We start from the raw sequence: 18,893 nt of genomic DNA, 5'->3' as shown, positions 1-18,893 counted from the left end.
GTTTATAAACTAAATATTTAACTTACAAATTAAATATTTATTTAACAAGCTAAATATTTAACTTACAAATTAAATATTTAGTTAACAAGCTAAATATTTAACTTGTGATTTAAATATTTAGTTTTGCGCTAAATATTTAGCTTGCAACTTAAATGTTTAGCTAAGTGCCTAAATATTTAGATTGCAACTTAAATATTTAGCTAGCAAGTTAAATATTTATGTAGCTAGCTAAATATTTAAGTTGTAACCTAAATATTAAGGTAGCTAGCTAATATTTGAGTATCAAACTAATTATTTAGCTCAAAACTAAATACTTAAGTCACAAGCTAAATATTTAACTTGTGACTTAAATATTTAGTCTTGAGCTAAATATTTTACTGGCAACTTAAATATTTAGCTAGCAAGTTAAATATTTAACTTAAAAATTTAGGTGGCCAGCTAAATATTTAAGTTAAATATTTAGGTAGTTAGCTAAATATTTAAGTTGCAAGCTAAACATTTAGCTCAAAACTAAATATTTAAATCACAAGTTAAATATTTAGCTTGTTAACTAAATATTTAATTTGTAAGTTAAATATTTAGTTTATAAACTATGACGTTTATAAGTGTATGTATCATGTGGTGAAAAACTGAGTTTGAAAAATAAATCTGTTCTTTTTTTTCTTATAAAAGGCTAAAAAAACAATTGGTAATTTTTGACTGTGTAACTTTACGGCACCCCATAACCATGGTTCTCTGACCCTGGTTTACCAAATCTGGTTCTTAGGACATGGGATGTTACCCCTCTGGACAGGAAAAGGGTAAAGCTGGTGCATGAGGTTGAGAGGTACCGACTAGATATAGTTGGGCTCACCAGTTCAGGGAGGGGACATTGAGTCTGAGGGGGCCATTTTCCCAGCCTCCATTGTGGAGGTGGGTTAGGGTTAGGTTAGGTCAGCTGTGGTCGCCAGGTTACTGGTGCCTCTTACAGTGTCTATACAGACTTGGTGATGGACACCCTTACTTATGCTATCAATCTGCAGAAGGAGTCTTATTGAGCTTTGTTGGATGATAGGATGCTGGCGACAGCTGAGGAATATCAACAGGCCAAGCAGGTTGCAGCCATGGCTGTTGCTGATGAAAAAGCTTGGATGTGGAAGGAGTTCTTTGAGGTCTTGTCACGTCAATTCAACTTTGTTCATATAGAACACTTAAAACAACTGCTGTTGGCCAAAGTGCTTCACATATTACAACTAATAAAAAGACAAAACAAAATGCAAGAACACAAGAACAATAAAAACAAATATGACTAGAACTGCGAAGCAGTTATGACCAGGGTCCAAGCCCATTTATGCATGTCCACCTTGGGCCATGTTATCCTCAGCACCCTGATGATGCGTGCACCACAAAGTTGTAACATTAGAAGTATGTACAGTACAGACCAAAAGTTTGGACACACCTTTTTCAAAAAGTGTTCTTTATTTTCATGATTATGAAAATTGTATGGATGGATGGATGGATGGATGGATGGATGGATGGATGGATGGATGGATGGATGGATGGATGGATGGATGGATGGATGGAGTGAGTGAGTCAGTCTTTACCATGACTGTGGAGAAATGTTGCTGCTTCAGGTAATCCTCCTGCTTCAGTACCTACAGTAAGTGTTCTTGAGCCTAAAATCCCAGGCTGGTGGTCAGACATTCTAACAGAGTAAAATTCACGTTTACATCAACTACAGCAGTGGTTCTCAGTTCTGATACTCGTGACCCACTACCCTGCACGTTTTAGTTGTTTCCTGGCTCTTCAGCATGTCTTTAAACTCTGCAGAAGTCTGACAATCTTTAAGTCAGGTGTTCCAAAGCAGGTAAAAACTAAAACATGCAGGGTAGTGGGTCACAAGAACCAGAATTGAGAACCACTGAACTACAAAAAGTTGTCCATGTCCTGAAGCAGCAAACCATCATATCACAGGCAACAACTTAATAGCACCTGCTATAACGTTCTACAAAAAAAATTATCCCAGAAGTCTTCAGGATCATCAGGATGTTTTTTGGCAAATGTGAGAGAAAAATTTGTGTTCTTATGTACATGGAGGCTAATTTTTACACTTGGTCTCTTATTGTTAAATCATGAACTCTGACATTCAACTGAGGCACTAGCTGCGTTTCCATTGACCATGAAAATGCGCAAATTAGAATTTCGAAAATAAATTTGCTCAATGGAAACATGTTTTTCGACAAAATATTTTTGCTCTAGGATGAGGTGGTTTTTCAGCCGTATAGAAATTGGTGTTTTTCACAAAACTACAATAGAAACAATTTTTTCACATCACAGGAGTCACGTGATCAACAACCGGCTGTTTCTACTGGTGAAAAAGACGATGATGAAGAAGATAACAGGAAGTAGAAGTAGTAGTAATATCACAGAAGTAGTATAAAATAGTAAACTCAGCGACTACAATTTCCCAAAAACACAGCATACGTAGTCGCTCCCAAGTAGGGACTTGTCTCTGGAAAGCCTCGATAAAAGACGCCGACGTCTCCTCTGATGATAAGCGCTAGTGTCGTGGTAGCAACATGCTATGTGTTTACATCCATCGCCGCCATGTTTGTAATGACTTATCATGTGAACAAACGTATTCACGCTGAAGAAATTTATAGTTATTTATAGATTAGTACTGATGTTAGAAAACAACACCAGAGTATTAGGGTTGCTTTTTATAATACTTGTACAATGTTTGATCTTTTATGTGTTGATTGAAATAGAGTAGATACATGTCTGAATTATATACAACACATAAGTGAACCGTTTTAAAACATTAGTTTGAGGTCTTTGTCTGAATGCCTGTGATTCAGCCGTAGGTCAGCAGGGGGCGAACTCAGGCATTGAAGAATCGTGTTTATAAAAGGGAACTTCCTGTCTTTCATTCGGTGTGGTTTGGCTTGTCAGTCCGGTGACAAATAAACCTCACTCAGATCCAGAATTCTGGTGTTGTTTGACCTTATTCCTTTTGCAAATCAATTTATTTAACTATTGTGTTTTAATCTGACTTCAGTCAATATTGAATATGTATTTCTTACAACGCGTTACTTTAATAGCATTTCTTACTTACTGGAAACACTGCAGTTGCGAAACTGTGTTTTTCGACATTAACAAAATATCGACAAAGTTTCGCGCACATTTGCAATGGAAATGCAGCGAGTGAGGTCTTAAGAACATTAGATTGTCTTCTGGATTCTTCTGGGACTTCCTGAATGAATAAGTCATCATTGAACGTTTGGAATCATTTTGGTTGACTGGTGAAGGAAGGTCCACTGCTGTTCCATGTTTTCTTCATTTGTAGATAATGGGTCTAATGAAGTGATTTATTGACTCTACAAGTCTTGCAGTAATCAGGCTGGTCAAACTGAACACAGCTATCCCCAAAAATGAATTCATTCATGATTCATTCATTCACAATTTAATTAGGTCAAGACAGAATGCAGTAAATGGGCAGCTGTGGCAGAGTGGTTAGGGGAGTCGTCCTTGAACCAGAAGGTCACCGGTTCGATCCCCCGTCCAGCTGTCACAGTTGTTGTGTCCTTGGGCAAGATACTTCACCCCTAATGCCTCTGATGTGTCCCATCAGTGTATGAATGTGATTGGCACTGATTAGTCTCCAAAGATGATTGTACATGTTAGCTTTGTAGAGACCTAATAGAGTGCTGTGTGAATGGATAAATGAGGATCAGATTGTAGTATGAAGAGGTTTGCGTGTCCTGGTTGGGTAGAAAGGTACAACAAGTACAGTCCATTTACCATATAAATGTCAGAACACACACACACACACACATGCACACACTTTACCAGCAAGTGTTAAATATGTAAAAACAAACTCAATAATTTACATCAATCTTCTTATAAAGATGAAACTTGACTGTTGTACCTGAGTAGAAGAGAAGCCTCCATAATAGTTCTGCTGACTCGTCAGCCACCGAACAATGCTGGAGGCATAGCCCAGGTCTTCAGCAGAGTGGGACTGAGTGAGTTTGGCCATCATCACATAGGAGCTGATCTCCACAGACAGAGAGGCGGATGTTTCTGATGCTGTCTGAGACCAGTGGGTTGAACCCCCTAAGAACAGCCGTTCATAAACACCACAGATGATCTTATTTGTTATAATGAACTCTAAATCATCCCCGTCACAAAGATGGCTCACCTTGTTTAACTGCAACTGAGTCAAGATGTTGCAGAAGGTGATCACTGGTCTCCATGTCCCCTGCCAGAGAGAAGACATACGCCAGCAGAGCTGTAGTGTAGGTGTTGCTGAAGTCATTGATGGAGCCTTTGAGCCACGACAGACTTTTGGCCATTACAGGATCCTTTAACAGAATAAACAGTAAATCAAATATTTTCTTATATTTTTGCAGAAATGGTTATTCTAGCTGTATCTTAATTTTCTAACACATCACAGAATTTGTGTCCAAAGACTGTTGTCTGTCAGGAAGAGCATGTGTCGTAAAAACAAATGCCAAATCAAATGATATCTGAGGGAAGTTGTGTCAGACAGCCAAAAGAAAACACAGCCGTCAGTGTTTTATGTAGGAGGTTTGGGAAGGTTATAAAGACCCTTCAGTTTTAATTTTGAAGAGAAATTTGTGCTAAAATATAACAAAAAAATCTGTGGAAATTTGGGTGTGCACTTTGAGAGATTTGGGAATAAAAAGCATAGGTTTTAAAGCCATGTGAGGTCACTGAGGTGAAAGAAGACAAAAATCTCTACATTTGGATAACAACTGGTGTATGTAAATAGTTGTGAGTTAGCATGCTTACAATGATATTGAATTTGTGACATCATACATACAAACCTTTGCCCTGTCCAAAATTTCCAAAAATTTTTTGCGAACCCATTTTTTCACAGCCCTGAATCTGACCACGTTTAAAGTGGTCTTAAAGTGGCCTTTAAGGCTGAGTTATAGTCGTACTTTGGGTACTCGCGGAGGGTGTGGTGTTTCGCTTCATCTCTTCATCTCTGAGTGATCAGTGCTCCACACTTAGATTCAGTGGTGCCTCCAGAATTTTTTTATGGGGGCCATGGGAAGCCCATTAAAAATCTTAAGGTGGCACACCAGAAATAAAACTCATTACATCATTTTAGAAATTTATTGTAAAGTTATTGTAAAATGGCAGTTTGAGAACTTTAGCAATATAAGAGTTAATGAGTTGCCAACAGATATGGTTCTGTTTATTTTACAGGTAATATCATGATGTTGACGTCTGTAGACAAATAACAAATTGGAATTCCACAACAGTCAGTTTTAATGTGTTTTTAATTTTCCCCTCAGATAATTTTGGGTGAAGTAAATCCCATTTCCTTCATTCTGGTCTATTTTAACAGGYTGTTGAACATTTACTTTTACCTACATAAGTAAACACTTGATATGAGTATTCTTCTGTAAATCAAGTGAAATAGATTCATTCATGACATTTTTATTTATTTTTTTATTCTAGAATTGTGCCGCTGTGAGATTGTTAGCTAACAAGTAAGATGAACTTCAAGCCCTGACAAGGACTCAACAAAAGTATAGGTATAGTATAATTAATGTATAATATTATGTGTTTCTCTAAGACAAGGCTGAAGGATCATATCCCCATCTCTAACGTTTCTCTGACAGGTTTCCTGACTATACGAGCAGAGATTTAAAAAGCAGCAGGAAGAAGAAAGGAGTGGGATTAGCAGTGCTTGTCAACAACAGATGGTGTCATCCAGGAAATAATACTGTGAAGTGTCATCATTGCAGTCCAGACATTGAATTCTCGGCGGTAAGCTTTCATCTATACTTTTTAGTGTTATTTTGGCAACTGTTTACATTCCGTGCTAAGCTGTTGCTAACAATGTATCATCAGTTACATTTTTGTTAAGATACAGACACAACACCCCAATGCATTTTTGGCAATATCTGGTGATTTTAATCATGCCTCATTCTCTGCTACACTGCCAATGTTTCAACAGTTTGTCAGCTGCTCTACCAGAGAAAACAAGACATTGGATTTGTTTTACACAAATGTTAAGGATTCATATATCTCCAATGCAAGACCTCCTCTGGGAAATTGAGATCACAACCTTGTTTTTCTCTGCTCTATATGGTGTGTTCCACTCTCTTTTTGTAAAAACATCTACAAAATCACTGAGATTTATGACTTTGGTTCTTCTTGACTCTACATCTAACATCCCCCAAACGGTTCAGTGACCCAACAATGAAATAGATAATGTCATCTTTAAATACATGTCGAATGTTCAAGTCAATTCACACTGACTTGAACATGTTTTTGGTTAAAACAAATTACTTAAGCATTTGTTTGAGGTGTATAGTGTACCAGTGAACCAAAGATGTGTGTTTTTGGTTTGTGAAAGGTAACTGGAGGCTTTACAATAAATAGGTCTATTTTAAATCATTACATTTGTAGGTCACCAGCATAAGAAAATAGACAAATGAAACAATTACTAAACATTTCCAGTGCCAGTGATTAACGATTTGAGTTCATGCCTTATGGACTCTGTGGTTTTGATTAAAATGATTTTTAATTTTCATTTTATGTTTTTTTTTCTTTTTAGCTACTTAGTTGTCTGATTTTGCATTTGCTATGATATTTTAGGTTTTGAATTTTGTTTTTTATGATTTTAGATTGTTTGGGGTGGAATAAAGTTTATCTGGATGGGGTGGAAACTTAATTTTGAATGTTTTAATGACATTTATTCATTTATTCATAAAGTTTTGTGGTCTTCATTTGTTACTTTGCTGTTAGATTTGTTCAATCTATTCTTCTGGAAGTAAATGCCTTCAGTATTTCTTCAACTTGCCTTGTCCTAATTTGCATTACTTAAGGTTCATTTATTGACAACTAGTTGTTATTAAGTTAACACTTTATCCGAGATAAGATTCTGATGGAACATAAGAGGCTAATACTATCAAATTTGCTGGGGGCGGAGCTTAAGTTTCTGATACTTTGCCATTTTTGGACCACTTAAGTTTTTTAAATTTTGACGTGTTTGACTCTTTAAGCCTGTTTGCACTGTTTTTACATTGCACTTGTTCCTTTTACATTGGTGTTGTTGCAGTTATGGTTACTTATGGATATATAATTGTTTCTTCCCTATTTTAATTGATTAGTGACTAATCAAGAGGAGGGAGTGTGGTGGAAGTATTATATACTGTATCTCTGAATAACTGCATATCACCTTGACTTGTTTCTTTTCTGTATCTCATAGATAACTGCCCAGTGTATAATCTGTTCTCGTGATTCTTAACAACGCTGTATGCACGTCTGCAACCTTGTTCTCATTTCATTTTGCCTATATAACTTGTAAATCTTTGATTGGTCATTCATACATCTTCCTTCTATTTAGCATGCTCTTATTGGCTGCTACAAATTCCACCAGATGTTTATAATTATTGTCTGTTTCCTGTTTCTGCTTTTAGTGCGAACTTGACAGAGCTGGATAATTCATCTCTGCCCGGTTTTCATTCACCTCTCTTGCATATATGCAACTCTTATTAAAACATTTGAGACCAAAGCCATGCAAGTTCACCTTGTTTATTTCACGTATTTCTGCCTTGCCTGGAATATTTTCCATTACAGGTTAAAACAAATTACTTAAGCATTTGTTTGAGGTGTATAGTGTACCAGTGAACCAAAGATGCATGTTTTTGGTTTGTGAAAGGTAACTGGAGGCTTTACAATAAATCAGTCTGTTTTAAATCATTATCTTTGTAGGTCACCAGCATTAGAAAATAGACATAGAAAACAATTACTAAACATTTCTTTGTACAATATATCTGTATAATAAACTGCCTGACAGAAAGTGATTCATTTTCTAATCAACTTACATCTGTGGGCATTTTCATTTCCAAGAAGGCAGCAGTTATGTAAGCACTTAGTGTCACTTCATCAGACACTCCACCCTGTAGAGAGAAATTATCTGCATCAGTTCATGGCCACCTTTCAGACAGGTAACTAAAGAATAGTAAATATTAGAAAAACTGCAACAAAAATAAATTTTAAAAATAAATGTGTGAAACTTTAAAGTTGTACATGGAGGAATCTTGTTAAAACTTGTGTAATGTGAACTTGACAGGGAATATTTGTAATTTATTTTTGTTGTAATGTGTGTTATTCAAACTCAGTGATCAACTTACCTTCATTTTGTTGTTAAAGAGCTTTCCTGACTGTTCAAAAGAGCCGTTTTTACGTTGTTTGTTCACCAACCAAGTCTTTGATTCTTCAATCTTTGTTGGGTCGATGTAAACAAATGTTTGAGCTTTATAAAACGATCTCAGTACAAAAGCCGTCAGCCTGAGGAAAACATGCAAATTTAATGATTACGACTGAAACAAACAATTCTGAAGAGAATAATATGAATATACTGTAACTAGAAGCACTCGGAGAGTGCAAACCTCCACCAAGACCAATTTCCCCCATCCTGTAATAGAGTTACAAAAGGGCACACCAATACTACAGTGCCACCTGCTGGACACTTTGAAACCCACGCCCTGTGAAAGCATCACAGCTTTGCCAATCTCAGAGTGTTAAAAGAAAAAAATTCTTGTATCCGCATTGTGATCGGGAACATCACCAAAATTTAAAGGTGTGTTCCTTGGCCCAGTACCCACATGTGGTAAAAATGTCATGACAATCAGTACACAAGTTTTTGAGTAATGTTGTCCACAGACAGAACAACAGATTGACAGACATGCGAACAGACATACGCAACCGAAAACATTACGTCACCCTTGGCGGAGGTAATAATAGTGATTATTGAGTTATTTAATGTGACCTGTCACATTAAACTGAGGATTCAGTCAGATTTGTTCAAAAGAAATTAAGCTCATTTTCACATTTCAGTCTTTTGAAGATAATTTTGATGCTTAGCTCATCCTGATATTATGAGGGGTGCCAGAGATGTGGCTTGATTTGCCTTGTATTTAAAATGTCTCCTGGAAAATCAGTTTGAAATCTTTCAGTAATCCAATGAGGAATTCTTGATGCTCAAAATCATGTAATTTGTTGGTTCTGCTGAGGAAAGTGCTTCAAAATATTCTTTAGGATTAAATTTCAGACATCTCATTGAAGGGACCCACGATCTCTTGTGTTCTGTGCTCTCATCATCATCTTCTCCTCCGTCAGCTCTGTCCTCTCCACCTCCCTCACCTGTCTGTAATTAGTAATCTGCTCCCAGCCCAGGTGTTGCTCATGTCTCTTTTCACCACTTTCTCGTCCGTTCATTGTTTGGTTCTGATCTGGTTGCCTTCCCGTGTTTCGCGGCCATGTCTGCCTTTTATTTAAGAAAATATATATTTTTATTTTGATTTCCTTGTGTCGAGTCTGTATCTTGGGTCCAGTCTCACCGCCAATGTCTCGATAAGATTAATTGTTTTTTGACAAACTGAAATTATCACACATTTTTTAACCAGTGCACTATAGTTGCCCGTATCTCTACATCCCCACTTGGTGACTAAATCCTTTGTTCATTTGACAGATGGCTAAAGATTTACACACCATTTTTTAAAGGTAAATGGTTCAGTCTGAATAATTCTAAGCAGCATGTCCTCACCAAGTGTTTCCTGGTCCTGTTCCAAACGTGCTGTATGCACCATCATGGTCTTTGTAGTTCAGCTGTCTCTGGTACCCTGCCAAAGATTAGAAACAGGTTTGAACAAGATGTGGTACACATATGACTAGTTCTTGGGCCTCATGTACAAAGATTTGAGTGGATTTCTTACTGAAAAGTGGCATACGGTCATATCAAGAAAATGGCATATGCACAAAAAAAATCCAGATGTATCAAACTCTGCGTACCCTGGAGTCCACTCACATTTCTTTTGAACATCATAATCAATGTGGAACTGAGCGCACGTGAGACACCTCCCTGACACGCCTTCATTAACACACAGTATGTTAAACAGATGAAAATTACTTCCTGCATGTGTGAAGGACATGTTTGAGTGATACCTGCGTGATCAGAAATGATTTCTAGATTCAGGAAAATAATTGATTAAATGTGACCCATCATGTCAAAATGAGGATTAAGTCAAATTAGGTCAAAATGACCTAATTACATTTTCAGATTCTTGTCTTTAAAAGCTACATTTTGATACCTGGATCATCCTGATGTCATAATTAAATCCATATATATGACTTAATTTGTCTTGTTGGTTACAATAATACATAAATATTTGGTCTGAATCCTGATTTTATGTCATTTTAATGAGGAGTTTTTGATGTCCTTATAAAGAGGAAACCTCAAATTATATTTGAATATTGAGATTTACCAGATAAAAAGAAACAAACTTTACTAACTCACAGAGAAAATCTCAACATTTTAAGGTGTTTTTCCTCAAAATCAGTTTTTTTGTTGCTACTGTTCAAAAAGTGCTTCAAAATTTCGTTTTATGATTACATTTCAGACAGTTCATTCAAATGATACATTAATAAGGTTTTTATTCATTATTTTTTGACAAAATGCAATTTTTGTCAATATTTTAGTCAAAACACTATATTTGCCTTTTTCTCCTTATACAATTTTGGACTTAATCCTCATTTCGATGTGACGGGTCACAAATATGTGAATGAGAAAAATTCATAAGTAAGTAACAGAGTAAAAATGTGTTTGTCATATGTAAAAAAAAACGAGTGACTGTGTGTCTTTGTGTATGTGTGAAGCTGCTGTTACTGGGTGCACACCTGGTGCAGCCCAAGACTGCCAACTCTCACATTTTGGGCATGAGACTCGTGCATCTGAGGGTCTACACACACTCTCATGCCACACTCCCTATGTCTCATGCTGAGAACTGACTAACACCAAAAACTCAACTCCGGTCCAGTTTTTTATTATAAAAACACATGTATTGATTGACATCTAGTCCATGTTTTCACCGAAACCCGTGCTGTTACACACAAGGACATGCCAGGTTATTATTCAGTCTGTATTTTTGCACCAACCTTCCCTCTACCTGTAAACAGCAGCTCTGTGGAGCAGGAGAAGCTGCAGACAGAGCCTGGTGTGCACCCCCTCCCAAATAAAAAAAGAGAAAAAAGTTGACCCTGTCATTATTGTCATTATTGATGAAGAACTGACATGGAAAATCATATAATTGGTTTAAGAACAAAAATGGCCAAATCAATTGGAGTCCTGTACAAAGTGAGAGAACTGTTCAATAATAAATCACTGTTTATGTTGTATAACACTATAACTGTTCCACATTTAATTTACTGTATTGAAGTCTGTGGTAAAGCTTGTAAAACTATCACAAATCCTATTTTTATTTTATAGAACAGAGCTATAAGAGTTATTACTAGAAAAAATTACAGTCATCCATCTAATATATTGTTTCATGAATTGGAATTATTAAAATTATATGATTTGGTTGATTACAATATTTTACTGTTAATGTACAGAGCTCATAAAGGTGTGTTACCTTCCAACATTCAGGTAAATTTTGTTAAAAGACAGAGCTGTTATTATATCAAAGGAATAGAAATGTTTATGAAACCCTGTTTTGTGTACGAGCCTGAAGGAGAGATCCACTTAAATCCAGGGAATAAGATTATGGAACAGCCTGGAAGATGAGGTTAAAAATGACAGATCTTTGTATATACTGACACTTTTTTATCATTGTTTCATCATTTGCTTAATTTATGTATTGTGTAGTCTATTTTCCCTGATGCCTGGAAGTTTGCTCAGATTACTCCCATTTTTAAATCTGCTGATCCAACAGAAGTTTCAAACTATCGGCCAATTTCTGTTCAAACTATTTTTTCTAAGTTACTTGAAAAACATTATTTAATCAACTACTTCAGCATCTAGAAGCTAATAATATGCTAAGCAATAGCCAACATGGTTTCCGCATGTCAAGGTCAACCATGTCTGCATTAATTTTATTCACTGAACAAATACGTGCTGCTTTGAACAAAGGTCCAGTAACTGGTGCTGTATATATTGATTTTCGTAAAGCGTTTGACACAGTTGATCATTATACTCTCTTACAAAAGTTGATTTCTTTTCAACTTTCATCATCTGYAATACAAATGTTTTCCTCTTATTTGACTGACAGGTGTCAGTTTGTGAAACATGGAAGCTCTGTGTTCGGGTCTCTGCCCTGTTCCGTGGGAGTTCCGCAGGGTAGCATACTGGGCCCATTGCTTTTCCTATTATACATAAATGACCTTCCAAAAATATTGAAGTATTCAAATATTTTAATGTATGCTGATGATACTGTTCTTTTTTTGTCTGATTTCAATATTGAATCTATTAATAGTCAGTTACAAGCAGATCTTCAGACATTTCATGGTTGGCTTCAAGATAATCTTTTGTCAATTAATGTTAAAAAAACTGTGTGCATGTATTTTTCCTCACCCAGGAGACATTTCAATATAACAAATCAACTCACTTTTTTAAACAAACCCCTTGATATTGTCACTACCTACAAATATCTTGGAATTACTTTGGATTCTCATTTGACTTATCGTGATCATGTACAAGTCTTAACCACTAAGTTGAAACAGAAATTATACGTTTATTCAAAAATTAGATCCAATCTGACATCTTCTGTTTCAAATATCTATCTTCATGCCATTATACTCTCAACCATGTCGTACTGTTTACCTGTTTGGTCTCTTACAACAAATGAAATCTTAGAACCCATAGTTAGGCTCTACAACAGTGCCTACAAAATTCATAAAAAACTTCCTGGTTGGACTCATCACTGTACAGTTCTTTCATTGTCTGATGCCTTGACTTTTCAGAATTATGTTTTGTATAGTGGTATTAATTTATATTTTCAGATCTTCCAAGGTGCCAATTATGGAACTCTCTGTGCATTGTTGCCCAAATCAAATTCTGGAAGTGATCATTCAACTAGATCTGTTAGAAAGGGACAACTGATATTACCAACTTTTAAAAACTTTTACAGCCAGAGGTCTTTCTTCTATGTTTATACTAAAGCATCGAATGACATTCCTCAATATATAAAGTCCATTTCAAAACTACAGCCCTTTAAGAAGAATCTTGTCTGCCATCTGCTGGACACTTTTTGTTGTGTTCATATTTAGACGTCCTATTTTGCAAATGCTGCCTTCCTGAAATTTGGTATGCTTGTTTGTCTTTGTGTCTATGGTGTATAATGATGTGATTGTGATGCTGTAATTCTGAGTGTTTTATGTGCTGAAGAACAGGAACCTGCTGTAAAACAGCAATTATGCAGAGTCAGGCTTGATTTTTAATAATATTTTCCTGTTAAACAAATAAATCAAATCAAATCAATATATTGAACTGAATGATAAAATCTAGCATTCTGAAGAAATATGTAGAATTATAAGTGAATTCATGCTAATTGTTGTATGAGTTGGTGTCTTAATTTTTGTTTTTAATTCATTTTTAAGTGTTTTAAGTTGTTTTGAATTTTTATTGTATTTTACTTTTCTTTTGAACATATTTTTTGGGAATAAAAAGGGGCAGATATTAAAAGATTTATTCTTCTTCTGCATCCTTTATTTGATTTCATTTTGATTGTATGTTTTTTTGAACTTTGTTAATTTTGTATTGTATTACAAATGAATGCCTGGCGGGTTAAATCAGCAAACATGTTTGAAAGAAAGCAGCAGGGGTTTGGTGGAGCAGAGAAACTAAGAGGGGAAAAGAAAAAGGTTTGTGCAAAATGCAGCCTAATGAGTTAAATTAACAAATATTTTCTGTGATGGAGGGGCCGAGGTCACCTTGACTCAAGTCAGCCAGCCCAGTGATGACACAGACCTAGCACCATTAGGTTAGCAGCTCTGTCTACATGCTCCATATCATCCCAGACTTATAGGTTAAATGTGTTTGTGTTTCTGAACATGTTCAGAGCTCACAGCAGGAGCGCTGCACGCACAGCGCAAGGCTCCTCGTCGCTGTGTTGCGCTCCCACAGCGCCGCAGTGCCAAGCAAATGAAAAATGATTATTGTTAGAAGCTGAAAACAGCTGGTGAGTAGAGATGGGATAAATGGCTCTTTGAAGGGATCCGGATCTTGGGGAGCCATTTGTCTCATAGAGCTGTTCAAAAGAGCCGTTCGATTTTGAGCATATTACGTCATCACATAGGGAAATACGTCATCACGTAGCCGTACGTAATGACATCATCCCATCACGTGGGTGGAACCATGTGTTTTGTTAAGCGGAAACCCCCCTCACCCTTTCACCTTGAGCTTCTGTACTCCACAACTCTGCCTGTTTTCTGTGAAAAAGCAAAGTGGGAGCGATTTAAGTTTGAAAAAATAAAGATTACATGAGGGATAAAAGAAGTAAAACTACAAATAGCTCATTATTGCTCGCGATTCGGCTCCTATCGTTCGTTGTAAAGAGCCGTTGGAGCCGATCATTCGCGAATGTCACATCTCTACTGGTGAGTTGTCATCATGAACCAAAAATTCTCTATGTATAAACACATTCTCTGCTAATATGCTATTTATTAAATTCTCCATAATTGTTAATCATGTGTGCCTGGTGTGAACAATAATCATTTTCACATCATGAACAGTTTCTCAGAATCACCTCTAAGTGTCTCCAGTGGAACCAGAACCACAGAAACGTGTGACACCAGCCCTGGAGTTGGTGTGGGGCTGTGCACATTTCCACGTTCAGTTCAGTTTTGATAAATCTGGAGTTTTGCGTGGAAAAGGGCGTGAGGTTTTTGTGCGCAGCACTGATTTATGGGCCTGGTAGACTGCTTTATATTTGGATAGGTTGCAGCTCCTGTGTGTGAGGCTTTGTTCCTCTGGCTGTGTGTTAAATGCACCTTAACATCAACTCTGTAGTGCAAAGCATCTCTTTACTGGAGACAAAGCTGCTCAGAGCAACTATTGGTCCCATCTTCCAATAAGCCTTTTGGTAAATCTTAAAAGTTCCCCAACCTCAATCTGACTTTAGTTATGCACCATAGTTTAATCCTACACCTCTAAAATAACACCTATAAAAAATCCTTTTGCCTCAAAATACATTCTATGTTTTGTTTTATGCTCAAAGTAATTTTAGGCTCATATCCATTTTGCATCTTTGGATCAATTACATCAGATTTAATACATCATGACAGTATTAATTTCTGTCATTTTCTATCATAATCTCATTTTATTTATCACTGATAAACCATTCTCATAATCACATATTCACAATAACACGTTATCATATTAATCTGTCAATAAACAGTAAATGAGTATCAACTTTAATTCAACTTGATTATGTTTGCAACCCCCCCAACACACCCACGCAAACGTGTGTGCACTGGAGCCCCACTGGGGTGCACAGCCCTCAGTTCTGCACACACACACACACACACACACACACACACACACACACACACACACACACACACACACACACACACACACACACACACACACACACACACACACACACACACACACACACACACACACACACACACAGTCCGGTGTGAGTCCGTCTTCCTGAAATTTAAATATTTCTAAATTCTAACTTCATGATAATTCATATTTACCCACTTTAGACGTATGCTCGTACATTTTTAAGCCATGTTCTAAAACTGAAGGAGACTTACCACTGGTTAAGAAGTTAAAGGCCTTTTCTTTAATGGCAGGAGTCAGCTGCTGTGTACTCTGTAGATATTCAAGAATGTAGATGTTAGGAGCCAATAGAGCCATGTTCTGCTCTCCACATCCGTACGGCATCTGCAGCAGTCCATCCAGGTTCTTCAGGGCTCGGCCCAGAATGTCACCTGCACAAAAACGTAGATTCACTCCAACAAAGCATGGATTTGACAGACATGGGGTATGTACAAATAAAACCTCCCAAAATGTGGTATAAAATATGTCAGGAAGATTACTAAAATATTGTGGTATGGCTTAAGGAAAGAAGCTAATTTAATTTGTTAAAAGTCATTTTGCTCTTTTCTCAAATGAAATAAGTTTACCCAGGACCGATGCTGATGCACGAGTAGATCCACTAATCACATTTTCAGGAAGGAGCAGCTCTGTTTTCTCTGTCAAAGCTTTTCCTGTCAACAGAGCGGAACACAAATATTCATAATGAGACAAACCTAAAGAAGTAATTTTTTTAAAGTACAGAGTGTCAATGAGTCATGAAGGGACCCAGAACATCAAGCAGTCTTTTGATAAGTTCTGACAATAGTTTGATCAAATGTACTGAAGTTCCCATTGAACACATGGTGAAATACTCATTTTAACATGAAACATACTGAACTACAAAAGATGTAACAAACACAATTGATAAAAAGGAGTTTACTGATGGAGTGTTTATAGACTTCAAAAAAGCTTTTGATACCATAGATCATGGCTCACTGTTAAGTAAATTGGAACGATTTGGTGTGAGAGGACTAGCCCATTCATGGATAAGAAGTTATTTGGATATATCAATGTGTACAAATAAATAATGTGAATTCTGATTTACTGAATGTAACCTGTGGAGTACCACAAGGGTTGGTATTGGGTCCAAAACTTTTTTTACTTTATATAAATGATCTTTGCAATGTATCTAAATTACTAACGTTCACCATATTTGCTGATGATACTAAATTATATTGCTCTGGTAATAGTTTGGAACGGCTTCTGAATACAACCGAAATAGAATTAAAGGCAATAAAGAATTGGTGTGACAAAAAGAAACTATTACTAAATCACAATAAAACTAAATATATTGTATTTAGTAATAAAGGAATAAAAAATGATGTAAAACTGAAGATAAATAATACTGAAATAGAAAATGTATGAAATTATATTATTAGTGACACTTGATTACAAAAAGCATTGGAAAGCTCATATTGAAAATGTAAAAGCTAAAATGTCAAAAACTATTGCAATATTAAATAAAATAAAACATTTTCTAAATTTAAAAACATTATATATGTTATATTGTCGTTTAATACATGACTTACTGTGTGGAAATTTGGGGAAATTCCTATAAAACCAATACAAAACCTATTTATATGCTTCAGAAGAAAGCTATACAAATTATAAATGCACTAGATTATTGTCAGCCAACAAATGACATATTTATCACATTTGATACTTTAAATTTTTATGATTTAGTAGAACTTAGAACAGCACTGACAATGTACAAAGCACATACTAAAGTCCTTCCACATTGTGTACAGAAGTGGTTCGAAATTAAAGAAACAAATTCTGAATTCAGAAGGAAAGATTTATTTAGAAAAACAAAGGTTAGGACAAATATTAAAAATAATTGTATTTCTGTTAGAGGGATTTGTGTTTGGAATAATTGTTGCGAAGAGTTAAAACTGTGTTCTTCACTAAGTAAATTTAAAATAATGTAAAAAAAATATTTGTTACAGAAATATATTAAGTTTTGACTGATTGTTTGCAGCTGCTAGAGTTTTGTTACAAATTTGTTTAGAATTTCATTGGAAATTTTATTTCATAAAATCTATAAGAAAGATGTYGATTTGATTTTGATAAYRTTTGAATAAAAAGTGAAGTTATAAAAAGTTTAGGCTTCTACCTACTTTTTTCAGTCTATACCTTGTCTTTTTGACACTGACAGGAAATTAAAGATTGTGTATTATTTCATTTCTGTATTGTTTTTCCTGTAGTTGTTCAGATGGACTGGTTTTGGTGATTTTTTTTTAATATTTAAACAATAAATGCTGCATTAGAACTTCTGCTAACATTGTGCAGTCTTTCTCTCTTTATAATAAAGAACGTCTTTTCCTGGTCCTTACTAACCTTCAGGGCAGAGGAGCCAGTTGTGAGTCTTTGTCACTTCAATTCCTTCAGCCTGAAAGACAAATATTTCATCGTGTTCACAGAGGGCTACAGCGTCATTTTAACCTCATGATGACACGAACCTTTACGATGAGAGGCCGGGTTACAACATCAATGCGACCTCTCTCTGGAACGCTCACAACCTCATTGTCACAAGAGACATGAGATGTAATTGCCTCAGCAGTCACCGTCACATTCACAACCCCTAAAAACATGAAGATCACCTTTAGATTCTGTAAATTCTTAAGTTGTCAAACATTTTTGTCTTTCAGATGCATCTCACTGTGTTGATGGAAATAAACTTCTGCCCATCAGCTTTTAAAACTGACACTGCTGTGATCTGACTCACCTAAGGAGGTGGGAGTCATAGTCCAGCTGAGGGTCTTGCGCTCACTGCCACACAGACAGGTGGTGTACTGGTCACCAGAGAGAGGGGTGAGGGTGAAATCTGCAGAGGGGTCTGCTGTCACTTTCAGCTGTTCAACAGAAAATAATATATACAGTATTATTAACAAATGTTATGGCTTATAAAACGCCTAGCTTTGCTTTTCAACTCAGAGTTTTAGACCGAGATCATCTGATGATGAGAAATGACCAAGTTGACATTTCAGGCAGATCTTGACAGCAATATTTGTATTCAATGCCACGCAAGAACACCAGATGTGGAGCTCAGGGTTTTTATTGTGATTGATTTTCAGCTTCCACATCAAATTTGAACTCTATATATATAAATTATAGCTGTAGTTACAGCTATTTTTGGGTTGACTTAGGTGGATGAATTGTGGCAGCCACCTTGAATTTGGCTGTCTAAAGAGTAATAGCAGACTTAAAGTATACCTAATTATGGAAGCCAAGAGCGGTCGTTTTATACATATAATTAATTTCCACAGTTTTCTCATGAAAACAACATATAATGCTGTTATTATGAAATAACGAGGACCATTTTCTCGAGATAATTTAATTTCCAGATGGTTTTCCTCTTGTGCATCATTCAATAACCATTGAGATGCCCTGGTCCCCTCAACTTGTCATTGATTGATTGATTGATTGATTGATTGATTGATTGATTGATTGATTGATTGATTGATTGATTGATTGATTGATTGATTGATTGATTGATTGA

The 18,893-nt window shown here is 36.0% G+C and overlaps 1 protein-coding gene across 1 annotated transcript in view; it reads right to left on the bottom strand.

Moving 5' to 3' along the window:
• The window catches only part of LOC106530959 (alpha-2-macroglobulin), a 61,288-nt gene that overhangs the window by 11,840 nt on the left and 30,555 nt on the right, over nt 1-18,893 (bottom strand). Inside the window, exons 21-30 of the mRNA XM_014026695.1 lie at nt 18,120-18,246; nt 17,854-17,975; nt 17,732-17,783; nt 15,943-16,026; nt 15,571-15,747; nt 9,575-9,650; nt 8,160-8,316; nt 7,851-7,925; nt 4,181-4,343; nt 3,908-4,095 (exon numbers count right to left, since the gene is read on the bottom strand). Coding sequence (XP_013882149.1) covers nt 3,908-4,095; nt 4,181-4,343; nt 7,851-7,925; nt 8,160-8,316; nt 9,575-9,650; nt 15,571-15,747; nt 15,943-16,026; nt 17,732-17,783; nt 17,854-17,975; nt 18,120-18,246 — 1,221 coding nt within the window. The remainder of the gene's footprint in view (nt 1-3,907; nt 4,096-4,180; nt 4,344-7,850; nt 7,926-8,159; nt 8,317-9,574; nt 9,651-15,570; nt 15,748-15,942; nt 16,027-17,731; nt 17,784-17,853; nt 17,976-18,119; nt 18,247-18,893) is intronic.

Source organism: Austrofundulus limnaeus, unplaced genomic scaffold (assembly GCF_001266775.1).
Source record: "Austrofundulus limnaeus strain Quisiro unplaced genomic scaffold, Austrofundulus_limnaeus-1.0 Scaffold582, whole genome shotgun sequence".
NCBI classification, from domain to species: Eukaryota; Metazoa; Chordata; class Actinopteri; order Cyprinodontiformes; family Rivulidae; genus Austrofundulus; species Austrofundulus limnaeus.
The sequence above is the reverse complement of the archived record's forward strand: the minus strand, read 5'-3'. Positions and strand labels throughout refer to the sequence as shown.